Source organism: Erinaceus europaeus, chromosome 7 (assembly GCF_950295315.1).
Source record: "Erinaceus europaeus chromosome 7, mEriEur2.1, whole genome shotgun sequence".
NCBI classification, from domain to species: domain Eukaryota; kingdom Metazoa; phylum Chordata; class Mammalia; order Eulipotyphla; family Erinaceidae; genus Erinaceus; species Erinaceus europaeus.
Window position 1 is genome coordinate 409,120 of NC_080168.1, and position 16,655 is coordinate 425,774.

Below are 16,655 nucleotides of genomic sequence, written 5' to 3' on the forward strand. Positions count from 1 at the left end.
CCTGTCCACTGAGCTGGCCCCCACAGAGAGGCTGGGGCAGCCTGGCAGGGACAGGCGGACGGGGGGAGCATAGCCCAGTGACGGGGCTCGGGCCCGACCACCCACCCTCTCCAGACCCTCCACGTCCTCTGCCAGCGGGACGACACAGGGTCCCCAGGCCGTAGGCTGCACACCCTGTCCCTCGGGGTACCTGGCCGTCACTGTCCTGGCTTGCCCGGGCAGGTGAGGGAGCTGGCCGTGGGCACAGCACAGGATAGGAGGCCCCGGGCTCAAGCCCCAGCACCGCATGTCCTCAGGACCCACACCAATCAGCTTTTCAGTCACTGCAGGGGCTAGAGACACAGCTCTCTGCGAGAGACACCAGCCCAGCCGGGGTTCAAGCCTCAGCTCTCCCCGTGGGCATGTCCAGGGAGTCCCTTGCCTGCTGTCTCTGCCCTGCTGTCTCTGCCCTGCTATCTCTCCTGCTCTCTCTCCCCTGCTGTCTCTGCCCTGCTATCTCTCCTGCTCTCTCTCTCTCTGTCCTGCTGTCTCTGCCCTGCTATCTCTCCTGCTCTCTCTCCCCTGCTGTCTCTGCCCTGCTATCTCTCCTGCTCTCTCTCTGCCCTGCTGTCTCTGCCCTGCTATCTCTCCTGCTCTCTCTCTCTCAGCCCTGCTGTCTCTGCCCAGATCTCTCTGCCCTGGTGTATCTCCCGCTGTCTCCCCCCACTCTGTCTCACTTAGAAGGAAAACACCAGGAAATCGCTCATGTGGGAGGCTCTGATGACAACCAAGACAGACAGACAGACAGGCAGACAGACAGCAGCTAGAGACCATGGACCCTGGACTTAAAAAACATGACTCTGGGGGTCAGGTGGTAGCGCAGCGGGTTAAGCGCAGGTGGCGCAAAGCACAAGGACCAGCTTAAGGATCCCGGTTCGAGTCCCCGGCTCCCCACCTGCAGGGGAGTCGCTTCACTGGCGGTGAAGCAGGTCTGCAGGTGTCTGTCTTTCTCTCCCCCTCTCTGTCTCCCCTCCTCTCTCCATTTCTCTCTGTCCTAGCCAACAACAATGACATCAACAATAACAATAATAACTACGACAATAAAACAAGGGCAACAAAAGAGAGTAAATTAAATTTTAAAAATATATTTAAAAAGAAAACCTTGCAAATTATTCATGGGGGTGGGAGTGTGGGCCTTGGGCCCAGGAAGGCGTGCAGTGAGAGAGCTCTGGACTGGCATGCCTGAGGGAGGACTTAGCTCAGGCCCCAGCACTGCACAAGCCAAGTGCTGAGCTTGGTCTCCCCATCCCCATAAAGCCCAAATCTCTTTTACAAACGCTGCTTGAGATAAAGTCACCTTTGGTCTCTGTCAAGGGACAGAAATATCCTGGTGGGGACCTGGAGGGACGTTCTGGAATCAGGCAGTGGCACCTAGCCTGCCTGCAGGAACCAGGTACTTTTCCATCTGGTACAAAACACATGAGGGGCTCAGGGCTCAGGTCTCCGGTTCTGTTCCTCTCTGACCCCACCCCAGCCCTCCCCAACTCGTGCCAAGGAGGGGGTGACCTCACATCTGGGCACTGGCACTCAGAGCCAGGAGCCAGGAAAGGAGTGGGGTGAGCCTAGGACTCAGAACTTGAGGGCTCACAGCTCAGGCTCTAGACTCAGAGTTCAGGACTCAGGACTCAGGACTTATGGTTCAGAGATAAGGGACTCAGGACTCAGGGATCAGGACTCAGGGCTCAGGGCTCAGGGGCTCAGGACTCAGGACTCAGGGCTCAGGGACTCAGGGCTCAGGACTCAGGGACTCAGTGGCTCAGGACTCAGGGCTCAGGACTCAGGGACTCAGGGCTCAGGGCTCAGGGCTCAGGACTCAGGGGCTCAGGACTCAGAACTCAGGGCTCAGGGACTCAGGGCTCAGGACTCAGGGACTCAGTGGCTCAGGACTCAGGGCTCAGGACTCAGGGACTCAGGACTCAGGGCTCAGGACTCAGGACTCAGGGCTCAGGACTCAGGGCTCAGGACTCAGGGCTCAGGACTCAGGGGCTCAGGGGCTAAAGGACTCAGGGACTCAGGGCTCAGGGCTCAGGGACTCAGGGACTCAGGGCTCAGGACTCAGGACTCAGGGCTCAGGGCTCAGGGGCTCAGGGCTCAGGGCTCAGGGCTCAGGACTCAGGGATCAGGACTCAGGGGCTCAGGACTCAGGGCTCAGGGCTCAGGACTCAGGGACTCAGGACTCAGGGACTCAGGACTCAGGACTCAGGGCTCAGGTCTCAGGGGCTCAGGGGCTAAAGGACTCAGGGACTCAGGGCTCAGGGTCTCAGGACTCAGGTTTAGGGCTCAGGGACTCAGGACTCAGGGGCTCAGGGACTCAGGGACTCAGGGCTCAGGGTCTCAGGGCTTAGGGCTCAGGGCTAAGGACTCAGGACTCAGGGCTCAGGGCTCAGGACTCAGGACTCAAGGCTCTGGGCTCAGGACTCAGGGCTCAGTGCTCAGGACTCAGGGCTCAGGGACTCAGGACTCAGGGCTCAGGGACTCAGGACTCAGGACTCAGGGACTCAGGACTCAGGGACTCAGGGCTCAGGGGCTCAGGGCTCAGGGCTCAGGACTCAGCGGCTCAGGGACTCAGGACTCAGGGGCTCAGGGCTCAGGATTCAGGGGCTCAGGGCTCAGGATTCAGGGGCTCAGGGGCTCAGGACTCAGGACTCAGGACACAGGGCTCAGGACTCAGGACTCAGGCCTCAGGACTCAGGGCTCAGGACTCAGGACTCAGGGCTCAGGGCTCAGGACTCAGGGACTCAGGGACTCAGGGCTCAGGGCTCAGGACTCAGGACTCAGGGACTCAGGGACTCAGGGCTCAGGACTCAGGGCTCAGGGCTCAGGGCTCAGGGCTCAGGGCTCAGGACTCAGGACTCAGGTCTCAGGGGCTCAGGAGCTAAAGGACTCAGGGACTCAGGGCTCAGGGTCTCAGGACTCAGGGCTTAGGGCTCAGGGACTCAGGACTCAGGGCTCAGGGACTCAGGGCTCAGGACTCAGGACTAAGGGCTCAAAACTCAGGACTCAAGGCTCAGGGCTCAGGGCTCAGGGCTCAGTGACTCAGGGCTCAGAGCTCAGGGCTCAGGAGCTCAGGGCTCACAACTCAGGACTCAGGACATAGGACTCAGGGCTCAGGGTTCAGGGCTCAGGGACTCAGGACTCAGGGCTCAGGGCTCAGGGGCTCAGGGGCTCAGGACTCAGGGCTCAGGGCTCTGGGCTAAGCACTCAGGGCTCAGGGGCTCAGGGGCTCAGGGACTCAGGGCTCAGGCTTCACGACCTAGGACTCAGGGCTCAGGGCTCAGGGCTCAGGACGCAGGGGGTCAGGGACTCAGGACAAAGGGCTCAGGGACTCAGGGTTCACGACTCAGGGACTCAGGGACTTAGGGACTCAGGGCTCATGACTCAGGACTCAGGGCTCAGGGAATCAGGACTCAGGACTCACGGCTCAGGGACTCAGGGCTCAGGGGCTCAGGACTCAGGGCTCAGGGCTCAGGGCTCAGGGACTCAGGGACTCAGTGCTGAGGGCTCATGGAGTCAGGGCTCAGGACTCAGGACTCAGGGCTCAAGCCTCAGGGCTCAACTCAGGACTCAGGACTGAGGACTCAGGGCTCAGGACTCAGGGCTCAGGGACTCAGGGACTCAGGACTCTGGGCTCAGGGCTCATGGGCTCAGGGACTCAGGCCTATGGACTCAGGACTCAGGGCTCAGGGACTCAGGACTCAGGACTCAGGGATTCAGGGACTCAGGGGCTCTGGGCTCAGGACTCAGAACTCAGGACTCAGGGACTCAGGACTCAGGGACTCAGGGCTCAGGATTCAGGGGCTCAGGGCTCAGGGCTCAGGATTCAGGGGCTCAGGGGCTCAGGGGCTCAGGACACAGGGACTCAGGACTCAGGGCTCAGGGACTCAAGACTCAGGGCTCAGGGACTCAGGGGCTCAGGACTCAGGACTCAGGACACAGGGCTCAGGACTCAGGGTTCTGGGACTCAAGACTCAGGGCTCAGGGCTCAGGGACTCAGGACTCAGGGCTCAGGGGCTCAGGACTCAGGGACTCAGGACTCAGGGCTCAGGACTCAGGGCTCAGGGACTCAAGGCTCAGGGCTCAGGGCTCAGGACTCAGGACTCAGGGCTCAGGGACTCAGGGGCTCAGGGCTCAGGACTCAGGGCTCAGGGACTCAAGACTCAGGGCTCAGGGACTCAGGGGCTCAGGACTCAGGACTCAGGACACAGGGTTCAGGACTCAGGGCTCAGAGCTCAGGACTCAGGACTCAGGACTCAGGGCTCAGGACTCAGGGCTCTGGGCTCCGGACTCAGGACTCAGGGCTCAGGACTCTGGGACTCAGGGATCAGGGGCCTTGGACTCAGGACTCAGGACTCAGGGGTCAGGGACTGAGGGGCTCAGGACTCAGGTAATCAGGGGCTCAGGACTCAGGACTCAGGACTCAGGGTTCAGGACTCAGGACTCAGGGCTCAGGACTCAGGACTCAGGACTCAGGGCTCAGGACTCAGGACTCAGGGCTCAGGACTCAGGACTCAGGGACTCAGGGCTCAGGACTCAGGGCTCAGGGCTCAGGGCTCAGGGTTCAGGACTCAGGGCTCAGGACTCAGGGACTGAGGACTCAGGGCTCAGGACTCAGGACTCAGGACTCAGGGCTCTGGACTCAAGGCGCTCAGGGCTCAGGACTCAGGGCTCAGGGACTCAGGGCTCAGGACTCAGGGGCTCAGGGCTCAGGACTCAGGGCTCAGGGACTCAAGACTCAGGGCTCAGGGACTCAGGGGCTCAGGACTCAGGAATCAGGACTCAGGACTCAGGACTCAGGGCTCAGGACTCAGGGCTCTGGGCTCAGGACTCAGGGCTCTGGGCTCAGGACTCAGGACTCAGGGCTCAGGACTCTGGGACTCAAGGATCAGGGGCCTTGGACTCAGGACTCAGGACTCAGGGGTCAGGGACTGAGGGGCTCAGGACTCAGGACTCAGGTAATCAGGGGCTCAGGACTCAGGACTCAGTGACTCAGGGCTCAGAGCTCAGGGACTCAGGGCTCAGGGCTCACAACTCAGGACTCAGGACACAGGACTCAGGGCTCAGGGGCTCAGGGCTCAGGGACTCAGGACTCAGGGCTCAGGGCCTCAGGGGCTAAGGGGCTCAGGACTCAGGGCTCTGTGCTAAGCACTCAGGGCTCAGGGGCTCAGGGACTCAGGGACTCAGGGCTCAGGCCTCACGGCCTAGGACTCAGGGCTCAGGGCTCAGGACGCAGGGGGTCAGGGACTCAGGACAAAGGGCTCAGGGTTCAGGACTCAGGGACTCAGGGACTTAGGGACTCAGGGCTCAGGACTCAGGACTCAGGGCTCAGGGAATCAGGGCTCAGGACTCAGGACTCACGACTCACGGCTCAGGGACTCAGGGACTCAGGGCTCAGGGTCTCAGGGCTTAGGGCTCAGGGACTAAGGACTCAGGACTCAGGGCTCAGGGTCTCAGGACTCAGAGCTCAGGACTCAGGGCTCAGGGCTCAGGACTCAGGACTCAGGACTCAAGGCTCTGGGCTCAGGACTCAGGACTCAGTGCTCAGGGCTCAGTGCTCAGGACTCAGGGCTCAGGGACTCAGGGCTCAGGGGCTCAGGGACTCAGGACTCAGGACTCCGGGCTCAGGGCTCAGGGGCTCAGGGACTCAGGACTCAGGACTCAGGGACTCAGGGCTCAGGGGCTCAGGGCTCAGGGGCTCAGGGCTCAGGACTCAGCGGCTCAGGGACTCAGGACTCAGGGGCTCAGGGCTCAGGATTCAGGGGCTCAGGGCTCAGGATTCAGGGGCTCAGGGGCTCAGGACTCAGGACTCAGGACACAGGGCTCAGGACTCAGGGACTCAAGACTCAGGGTTCAGGGCTCAGGGACTCAGGACTCAGGGCTCAGGGGCTCAGGGGCTCAGGACTCAGGGACTCAGGACTCAGGACTCAGGACTCAGGGCTCAGGGGCTCAGGGCTCACAACTCAGGACTCAGGACACAGGACTCAGGGCTCAGGGGCTCAGGGCTCAGGGACTCAGGACTCAGGGCTCAGGGACTCAGGGGCTCAGGGGCTCAGGACTCAGGGCTCTGGGCTAAGCACTCAGGGCTCAGGGGCTCAGGGGCTCAGGGACTCAGGGCTCAGGCTTCACGACCTAGGACTCAGGGCTCAGGGCTCAGGACGCAGGGGGTCAGGGACTCAGGACAAAGGGCTCAGGGACTCAGGGTTCACGACTCAGGGACTCAGGGACTTAGGGACTCAGGGCTCAGGACTCAGGACTCAGGGCTCAGGGAATCAGGGCTCAGGACTCAGGACTCACGGCTCAGGGACTCAGGACTCAGGGCTCAGGGGCTCAGGGCTCAGTGCTCAGGGCTCAGGGCTCAGGGCTCAGGCCTCAGGACTCAGGGTTCAGGGCTCAGGGCTCAGGGACTCAGGACTCAGGACTCAGGGATTCAGGGACTCAGGGACTCAGGGGCTCTGGATCAGGACTCAGAACTCAGGACTCAGGGACTCAGGGCTCAGGGCTCAGGACTCAGCGGCTCAGGGACTCAGGACTCAGGGGCTCAGGGCTCAGGATTCAGGGGCTCAGGGCTCAGGATTCAGGGGCTCAGGGGCTCAGGACACAGGGACTCAGGACTCAGGGCTCAGGGACTCAAGACTCAGGGCTCAGGGACTCAGGGGCTCAGGACTCAGGACTCAGGACTCAGGACACAGGGCTCAGGACTCAGGGCTCCGGGACTCAAGACTAAGGGCTCAGGGCTCAGGGACTCAGGACTCAGGGCTCAGGGGCTCAGGACTCAGGGACTCAGGACTCAGGGCTCAGGACTCAGGGCTCAGGGACTCAAGGCTCAGGGCTCAGGGCTCAGGACTCAGGGCTCAGGGACTCAGGGGCTCAGGGCTCAGGACTCAGGGACTCAGGACTCAGGGACTTAGGGACTCAGGACTCAGGGACTCAGGGACTCAGGGCTCAGGCCTCATGACTCAGGACTCAGGACCAGGGCTCAGGGACTCAAGGCTCAGGGACTCAGGACTCAGGGCTCAGGGCTCAGGACTCTTGGCCTCAGGGCTCAGGGCTCTGGGCTCAGCACTCAGGGCTCAGGGGCTCAGGGACTCAGGACTCAGGGACTCAGGGCTCAGGCCTCACGACTCAGGACTCAGGGCTCAGGCCTCAGGGCTCCGGGCTCAGGGACTCAGAGCTCAGGGACTCAGGGACTCAGGACTCAGGGACTCAGGGCTCAGGGACTCAGGACTCAGGGACTCAGGGCTCAGGCCTCACGACTCAGGACTCAGGGACTCAGGGCTCAGGGCTCAGAACTCAGGGCTCCGGGCTCAGGGACTCAGGGCTCAGAGACTCAGGGGCTCATGGAATCAGAGGCTCAGGGCTCAGGGACTCAGGGGCTCAGGGCTCAGGACTCAGGGACTCAGGACTCAGGGACTTAGGGACTCAGGACTCAGGGACTCAGGGACTCAGGGCTCAGGCCTCACGACTCAGGACTCAGGACCAGGGCTCAGGGACTCAAGGCTCAGGGACTCAGGACTCAGGGCTCAGGGCTCAGGACTCAGGGACTCAGGGGCTCAGGGCCTCAGGGCTCAGGGCTCTGGGCTCAGCACTCAGGGCTCAGGGGCTCAGGGACTCAGGACTCAGGGACTCAGGGCTCAGGCCTCACGACTCAGGACTCAGGACTCAGGGCTCCGGGCTCAGGGACTCAGAGCTCAGGGACTCAGGGACTCAGGACTCAGGGACTCAGGGCTCAGGGACTCAGGACTCAGGGGCTCAGGGACTCAGGGCTCAGGGGCTCAGGACTCTGGGCTCAGGGACTCCGGGCTCAGGGACTCAGGGCTCAGGGACTCAGGGCTCAGGGCTCAGGGACTCAGGACTCAGGGGCTCAGGGGTTCAGGGGCTCAGGGCTCAGGACTCAGGCCTCAGGACTCAGGGCTCAGGGCTCTGGGGCTCAGGGACTCAGGACTCAGGGACTCAGGGCTCAGGCCTCAGGACTCAGGGCTCAGGGCTCAGGGCTCAGGGCTCAGGGCTCAGGGACTCAGGGCTCAGGGCTCAGGGTCTCAGGGCTCAGGGACTCAGGGCTCAGGGTTTAGGACTCAGGGCTCAGGGGTCAGGGTCTCAGGTCTCAGTGCTCAGGGCTCAGGGCTCAGGGCTCAGGACTCAGGACTCAGGGCTCAGGGCTTAGGGCTCAGGACTCAGGGCTCAGGACTCAGGGCTCAGGGTTCAGGGACTCAGGGCTCAGGGACTCAGGTCTCTGGACTCAGGGCTCAGGACTCCATACTCAGGGGCTCAGGGGCTCAGCGACTCAGGACTCAGGACTCAGGGCTCAGGACTCAGGGACTCAGGACTAAGGACTCAGGGCTCAGGGCTCAGGGCTCAGGGCTCAGGGACTCAGGGCTCAGGGCTCAGGGCTCAGGGACTCAGGGCTCACAACTCAGGACTCAGGGCTCATGTTTCAGGGTTCAGGGGTTCAGCCCTCTTCCCACCCCACCCCGGCTATCTCACTGTCCCCAGCCCCCTATGCTTGCTCATTCTTCCCTGTCCCTCCTCAGCTCCAGGTCTTGTCCAGACTGACCGCAGTGACCAAGGCTCCATATTGAGGGGGAGGCTGCAGCCCTGTGTTCGGCCCAACTCCACAGGCGCGAGCCGGTTGCCATTCCCGTCCCTACACCTGCACACGGTCCCTCTACACCCCACTTATGGGTACCTCCTGTCCCCTACACTTGTTCCCCCACCTGTTGACCAGCCCCTGGCCCCTCACACCCGTGGACGAGGTCCCCCCACCTGTTGACCAGCCCCCTGGCCCCTCACACCCGTGGACGAGGTCCCCCCACCTGTTGACCAGCCCCTGGCCCTCACACCCGTGGACGAGATCCCCCCACCTGTTGACCAGCCCCCTGGCTCCTCACACCTGTGGACGAGGTCCCCCACACATCTGAAGACGGGGTCCTCCCTGCCCCCATGTGTATATGGAGTCTCCCCCTGTCGACAGCCCCCCCCATTCTCCACACCTGTGGACGAGAGCCCCTGGTCTCCTGTTCTGCTGAAGCTGAAGCCCGGTCCCACCCTGGCTGGGAGGTGCGATTGCTGAGGACATGCAGCTGTGGTTCCCTGCGCCAGGCGCCCTGTTGCACCCCGGAGTCCAGCTGGTGGCATGGGGGTGTGTGGGTCAGTACCTGCCTCCTCCCCAGGTGTAGCGGGCTCAGACCCAGCCACTCTGGGGCCCTCTCCCTCCTCCCTGGGGTCAATCGGCCACCCCCCCACCCCAGCCAGGTGCAGGGCGGAAGCAGGAGGGAGGGCGAGGGCAGAGCCTGGGGGCGGGGCCGGGCCGCGGATCAGGGCTGTAATCCCATTCCAGCCATTGTCATTCCCGCCACCACAGGGGGGGAGGGGGGCTTGAGCCAGGGGTGTCTTTTGAGACCGGCGGCCACACCAGAGCCAGGCGGGTGACAAAGGCCAGAGAGGAGGGTGGCCAGGAAATTAAGAGATGCGGGCGGGCGGGGTGGCGGGGGCGCCCGGACTCTGGGCTGTTCAGGGCGGTGGGCATGGAGGCGTCCCCCCAGGCCTGGCTCCCGCAGTGGCCCCCAGGTCAGTCAGCCTGCCTTCCCTCAGGACTCCCCGGGGGCCTTGATCTCCGCAGGGCACAGGATGGGGGAGATCTGACAGCCCGTCCCCAGCTGCCCTCGCCTCAATCTCCCTCCCCAGCCCCCAGCCCGGCAGGCAGTGGGCAGCAGCTGGGGGGGGGGGTGACCTCAGCAGTGGGCACTAGAAAGGTCGGCCCGGGGTCATACAGTCCGGGCAGTGGTGGACTGCTGAGGCACGAAGGGGACACCACCCGAGTCCAGGTCCAGGGAGAGTCAGAGCTCACCCTGGGGTGGGGGGCACGTGGAGCCCGGAGCGGACCGCTTCTAAGACGGGAAGGAGGACTGTGGTGGAGGCTGGGCGTCTGGAGTGAGCTCAGGGGACAGGGAGGGACGTGGCCTCCAGGGTGGCCGGGGCTCCCCGTGACCCCGCGCCAAGGGGCAGCCCGGTCCCTCGTGGGCTGGGCTCCCCACCTCCACCAGGTGGGCCCTGGAACTCCGGTGGGCCCGCAGGGGTGAGGGGCGTCCTCTGCAGGCGGGGACCGGGACCCACGCAGATGGGGAGCCCCCAAGCCCCAGGCGGGGAGGTCTGGCCCTCAGTGCTGGGGTTGGGCGTGGAGGGATACCCCACCGGTGTCCACGGCCGGCGGTCAGCGTCCCGGTGTGTGGCCTGCGTCCCGAGGCTGCCTGGCTGGGCTGCACTCCAGCTCTGTCTCTGCGGATATTCCTCCTGTTTGCTCCATGAGGGCCCCGGATGAAGATGAATGTCGGCTCCATTCACCCGCGGCTGCCCCCGCCCGCCCCAGACCCCAGGGCCCCGGCCGCCAGGTCTCCCGTGGGCAGGCAGAGAGGGTGACACTGGGAAGGACGAGCCCAGGATCTGTGGCCGCCCCCCACACACACCACCCGCCCGGTGTGCCCGCAGAAGGGGATGGTGGCCACTCGCTCATGGGGACAGGCCCGGGCGGGCACGGGGGTGGGGGGGGGCAGGCGGGCAGCGGGCAGGCGAGGGCCTGCGGATGTGGCTGCCGGGATGGAAGCAATGAAACTCCCGGCAAGGGAGCCGAGCCTGGGGAGCCGGAGCCGTGTAGACCTGCTCCGGGGCCCGGGTCATGCCCAGCCCAGGCACCCAGGGGACCCAGGTGGGTGGGGGTGAGCCGGAGAGCCCAAAGGACCCCACTGGCACCACTCAGCCTCCATGACCTGCCCAGAGGCCGAGGGTCTGGGGAGCACCGTGCACCCAGCCTGCAAACCCCAGAGCAGGCCGGGGGTCCCCGGTGTCCACGGGGGGGGTCGGCGGAGGGGGCTCTGGAGGCCCGAGGACAGTGTAAAGAGCATCCCCCCAGTGGACCCACAGAACCGCATGAAGGTGCCCTAGCGACAGGGGTCACCGTCCATCCCGGCCTGGAGGACACCGGGTGGGGGCAGGGAGACCCATCCCTAGGGCGGGGGGGGGGGGGTGCGGGCCGAGCCTCAGGGCTCCCAAGCGTAATTATTTGATCTGCAGATGTAAGTGGAATTTATTGTAACAACAAATATAGTGTCAAGGCCCAACCTTGGATTACAGCCGGCAGCCAAAGGGGAAGTGTATTAATTTTCAGCAGCATCTCAGGCCAGAGCCTATTAGAACGAGCGATCCTTCAGGCCCCCCCATCAGAATTAATCATCGGGAGTTAATTTGAAGCTCAGACAAGTTGCTGTTAATTTAGTGCGAGGAGGCCGGGCTGCGAGAAAAGGCGGAGGCACTGGCCAAGCCCCGTGGGGCTCATTAATCAGCCAGCCGAGACGGCCTGGCTTGATTACAATTTGCAAAAAAATTCATTAGGGCCCGGGCGACTGACAATTTTTCTCTCTGCCCGTGATGTGACTCATTAGGCAGCCAAATGAAAGCTGTGATGAGGCCTGATGACAGCGGCCATCAGCCTGTTTATCTTCCTCCCTCGGCCTGTCTCCCGGCTGGCCAGGCGGCTCCAGGGGGCTCTGGAGGGCCGGGCAAGGGGCAAGGAGGGAGCCTCACCCACTGGGAGAGCGGGCCGCCCGCCACCCTCCTCAAACACCCCAAACGCGAGACTGCCAGCCGGGGGAGGGGGAGTCCCGTCCCGTGGGGTCCTCGCGGAAGGTCTCTGTTCCCACTGGGCCTCCCTTTCCCACGGGGGCGGGTGGTCCCGAGCGTCCCAGGCCCCATCCCGGCGTCCCTGCGTCCCTGCAGAAGCCGTCGTGCTGCGGGAAGAGGCAGTCCTCGGTTCCCCAGACCCAGCCCCCGGCGCGCCCGGCACCCCTGGCCTTCAGGCAATGTGTTCCCACCACCCTGTGGGGGCCGCCTCTACCAGAGCTGGGTCACCACGGTGGGCGTGGCCCAAGGACCTGCCCGGGATGGCCATGCTGACCCTGCGTGAACGGACGTGATCCTGGACCGGTCACTCGGTGTCAGATATCCTGCCTCGGCCACTTCCACCACCGGGCACCAAGGGGCCCTCTCGCACACGGGCCGCTGCTGACATCCCTTCTTGGGACCCAGGTGACTGCTGGGAGGCCTGAGTGCCGCCCCCCCCCCCCCAGCCCGCACTGACCCACAGCCCCTCGCACCAGCCCGCGGGGTGGACAGGGACGGACGGGGTGGCCGACTGCTCTCCACCCAGCGGGACCCTGACCAGCACCGGCTGGGGTGGGTGGGTAGTGGGAGGGGTGGACCCAGCTGGGGACAGAGGGGTGGCACCCCAGGCCTCACACCCCCACCCCTGCTCAGGGTCTGAGGCCCCGGGTGGAGGGCTGAGGTTCACAGCCAGGTGTATGGCCACTCTGGGGTGCCCCACTCCCTGGAGTCCCTGGGCTTGGCACAGACCCCCCCCACACGCACACGCCGGCCCCCCACCCCTGCCCGGCACCCGCGAGCAGTGAACCCGCTCTCTTCCCTGTCACCGAGGGCGCTTCCTGCAGCCAAGGCTCTCTTCCCTGTCACCGAGGGCGCTTCCTGCAGCCAAGGCCTGGGCAGGGCATCCGTGGGTCCATCCCGCCCCGGCCCCCCCAGCTCTGGAGCCCGGCCTGCACGCACAGGAGACCCAGAGAACTGCCTCTGATGGTTTCCTCTCCTCTCTCGCTCCTTTTTATTATTATTTTTACCGTCATCATCATCGTTATTGTTATATTGTTATTCACAAGACTGAGGCGGGTTATGTGTCATAACTTAGAAGGAAATAAGCTACGTAGAAATAAATTAACACAGACGGGGGAGGAAGCCAGGGCCCCCCCCCACAGCTGCTTCCAGGCACCTGCAGGACAAGACTGAAAACAACAAAAAACAAAGATCAAAAAACCAAAGGGAAGTACCCAGTACCAAGTACCCAGAACGGGAGCCGAGGGCACGGCGGGGATGGGGGTGCCGGCGGCCGTTACCTTTGGAGCCAGGCGAGGGCGAGGCGGGTTGCTGGACCCCCGTGGACGTGGACGGCGGGCGGGCGGGCGGGCGGGCGGACGGGCTCGGGTCCCATCGCCACCTCCAAGGGCCAGGAGGCTCCACGCGGGGGAGCTGCGACCTCCTGCGCTGGCGTGCGCCCCCCCCCTCCCTCTGCCTCCCTCTCTCCCTCTGTCTCTCCACACGCGTGTCCACAGCCGGGGCTGGGTGGCCGGGTCCTGCTGGCCTCAGGGCCTGGCCTGCTCCAGCTGCTGGTGCTGACTGCGGATGGCAAACCTGCTGACGTGCACGGGGATGGGCACCACAATCTTGGGGTTCCGCGAGGGCTCCCCGGTCTTGGAGTTGGCGTTGCCGGCCTTGACGCGCTTCCACTTGGCGCGGCGGTTCTGGAACCAGATCTTGACCTGCACCTCGCTGAGCTTGAGGGCGTGCGCGATCTGCGAGCGCTCCGTGAGGGACAGGTACTTCTTGCAGTGGAACTCCTTCTCCAGCTCCAGCAGCTGCTCGCTGGTGAAGGCCGTGCGTCGACGCCGGTTCTTACCGCCCCCGGGGGCCGCCGCCCCCGCGCCCCCACCGACCGGGGTCTCCTCGGGGGCCGCGCCCGCCTCGACGTCCCCCCGGGCGGCCACGGGGCCCGGCAGGTTGTCGTCCGAGCTGTAGTCCAGGTCGCTCTCCAGAGAGCAACCTTCCTCCTTGCCTCTGGGCTCGTCCTCCGGCCGGGCCTCCTCCTTCCCCGGACCCCGGGCCGGGCCCCCTGCAAGGGAGACAGTGGTGAGCGCCCGCCCGCCACCCCAGTCAGTCAGGTCCGCTGCTCTCTGTCTCCCGGGGCTCCGGGCAGGGCCCAGAGGGTCCCCTTTCTCCTGGGGGGAAGCTGGGTGAGGAGGGGGCACTGTGCACCCAGAGTCCCCCGAGCAGACCCCCACTCTCTGCCCAGCCTGGCTGCGGGCACAGCAGCTGCACCCCACGCACGTAACGTGACGTGCAGACTCTCTGGCGGGAGTCTGCGGGGCAGAGGGGACTTTCGTGGCTCTGGAAGTTGTCACCAAAGAGAGACAGAGAGGCAGAGAGACAGGCAGAGAGACAGAGACGCAGAGAGACAGGCAGAGAGACAGGCAGAGAGACAGAGAGGCAGAGAGACAGAGGGGCAGAGAGACAGAGGGGCAGAGAGACAGAGAGACAGAGGCAGAGACAGAGGCAGAGACAGAGAGACAGAGGCAGAGAACAGAGAGACAGAGGCAGAGACAGAGGCAGAGACAGAGGCAGAGAGACAGAGGCAGAGACAGAGGGGCAGAGACCGAGGCAGAGACAGAGAGACAGAGGCAGAGAGACAGGCAGAGAGACAGAGGGGCAGAGAGACAGAGAGGCAGAGAGACAGAGGGGCAGAGAGACAGAGACGCAGAGAGACAGAGATGCAGAGAGACAGAGAGACAGAGGGGCAGAGAGACAGAGAGGCAGAGGCAGAGAGACAGAGACAGAGAGACAGAGATAGGCAGAGAGACAGAGAGGCAGAGAGACAGAGGCAGAGACAGAGGGGCAGAGACAGAGGCAGAGACAGAGGGGCAGAGACACAGAGAGACAGAGGGCAGAGAGGCAGAGGGCAGAGAGACAGGGAGACAGAGGGGCAGGGAGACAGAGGGCAGAGACACAGAGAGACAGAGGGGCAGGGAGACAGAGGGCAGAGAGGCAGATCCCAGGGACGGGACTGGGGTGCGGCAGCCCCAGAGTGGGGTTCACCGAGTCTGCGCTCCGCCCCGCAGGCTGCCCAGAACCCCCCCATTATGGAGGTTTCGGGGGGCAGGCTGGACCCAACTTGTGGTGCCAGCGGCTGGTGGGGGCTCGGCCCCCAGGCCCCCAGGCCCCCTGCCCCCCGCCCGCCTGCTTTTCCCTCTTGCTTTGCCGGCCGGCCGACCACCACGCCCCAGAGGTGGCCGCCCTCCCCGCCGTCCGGGGTCCCCGCCCCACGCTCACCCAGTGCGGCGGGCACCGCCTCAGCCGCGAAGGCCAGCAGCCCGCCATCCTTGCCCGCGAAGGCCTTGGCGTCCGGGGCGCCCGGCAGCGCGTCCGCCTTGTCAAAGGGGAGAGGCTGCGGAGGGAACTTGCGGGCGGCGGCGTCCTGGTGCTGCGGGGCAGCGGGGAAGGCGCCTGGCAGCGCGGCCATGAGCGTGGAGGTCAGGGCCATGCCCGGGGCCAGGCCGGGGCAGAAGCCGGCGGGCGGGGGCAGCGCGGGCGGGGGCAGCGCGGGCGGGGGCAGCGCGGGCGGCGGCGGCAGCACCACCGGCCGGTAGGGCATGAACATGGGGTAGCCGGTGTAGACGAAGGGCCCGGGGCTGGGCTGCGGCGGGCTGCCGATCAGGGAGTCGATGCTGAAGGCCGCGCTGGCGCCCAGCGGCCGCTGCATCATCGTGGCCCGGGGCCGGGCCGCCCGCATCCACGCGCCCGCTGGGGCCTCACGCCCGGCCCCGCGGCATCCCGGGCCGAGACCCGCGCCCGGGGGTGGGGAGCGGCAACCCGGGCCGGAGCTCGGAGAGGGCACCCGGCGAGGAGACCGAAGGCGCCCCGGGCTGGAGAGGGGCGGGCGGCTCGGAGACGGAAGACGGCGCCCTGGCCGGAGGGAGCACGGAGGCTCGGGGCACACGCCGGCTTGCGGGCACCCCGGCTGGCAGGACGCCCGGCGTGGAGGCCGGGAGTTGCACGGGATGCCCGGAGGGCTCCCCGGTGGAGACGTAGCCCTGCAGGATCCCGAACCGCCGTGCGGGCAGGCTGGTGGGAGCCGCCCGCTGTGTGCTGGGCAGAGGGCCGGGGCCGGACAAAGATGCAGCAGGCCGGGGTCCGGCGAGGGTCCGGACTAGTCGTCTAGCTGGGGGTCCGGTTGGAGGTTCAGCTGGGGGGTCTGGTGGCAGGTTCCGCTGGGGGTCCGGCTGGGGGTCCAGCTGGGGGCGGTCCGCCTAGGGAGGTTCCAGTGGGGGTCTGGTTGGAGGAGTCTGGGCTGGGGGCCCCGCCGGGGGTCTGTTCTGATGGTCTGGCTGGCAGTCCAGTTGGGCGTCCGGCTGAAGGGATGGGGTTGGGGGGGTCCGGTTGAGATCCGGCTGGGGTCCGGGCTTGGGGGGGGGCTGGGTTGGGGGTCCCGCTGGGGGGGGCCGGCTTCTGGGGGCCGGCTGTGGGTTCCGGCTTGTGTCCGGTTGGGGGGTTCCGGGTTGGGGGTTCTGGCTGGGTGGGTTCAGCTGGGGTCCGGTTGGGTTCCGACTGGGGCGTGTAGCTGGGGTCCGGTTGGGAGATCCTGCTGGGGTCCTGCTTGTGTCCAGTTGGGTGGTTCCGGGTTGGGTGTCCGGCTGGGGGTCCGGTTGGTGTCCTGTTGGTCCGGCTGGGGGGTCCTCTTGGGAGGTCTGGCTGGGGGTGTCCGGCTGGGGGTCCGGTTGGGGGGTTCTGGGTTGGGGGTCCGGTTGGGGGTCTGACTGGGGGTCCTGTTGGGGGTCCTTTTGGGGGTTCGGCTGGGGTCCTTTTGGGGGTCCTGTTCGGGTCCGGCTGGGTTTCCTGTTCGGGGTTCTGTTGGGGGTCCGGCTGGAGGTCCTGTTGGGGGTCCGGCTGGGGTCCGGCTGTGGGGTTCTGTTCGGGGTCCTGTTGGGTGTCCGGCCGGTGGAGGGTCCGGGTGG

General features: G+C 65.4%; 1 protein-coding gene across 1 annotated transcript; it reads right to left on the reverse strand.

Moving 5' to 3' along the window:
- Nucleotides 1-13,228: 13,228 nt before the first annotated feature.
- GBX2 (gastrulation brain homeobox 2) lies at nucleotides 13,229-15,997 on the reverse strand. The gene is made up of 2 exons (XM_060193590.1): nucleotides 14,974-15,997; nucleotides 13,229-13,759 (listed from the first exon to the last, which is right to left on the reverse strand). The coding sequence occupies exons 1-2, from the start codon at nucleotides 15,431-15,433 to the stop codon at nucleotides 13,233-13,235; spliced, it is 987 nt and encodes a 328-aa protein (XP_060049573.1). The 5' UTR covers nucleotides 15,434-15,997; the 3' UTR covers nucleotides 13,229-13,232.
- Between the last annotated feature and the right edge of the window lie 658 nt (nucleotides 15,998-16,655).

Bases quoted from the DNA above. Each gene is read 5' to 3' on its own strand.
- GBX2 (XM_060193590.1), bottom strand. From the start codon at position 15,433: ATGCGGGCGGCCCGGCCCCGGGCCACGATGATGCAGCGGCCGCTGGGC. The intron at 13,760-14,973 runs GTGAGCGTGGGG...TCTCCCTTGCAG, and splicing joins GGCGGTGCCCGCCGCACTGG to GGGGCCCGGCCCGGGGTCCG.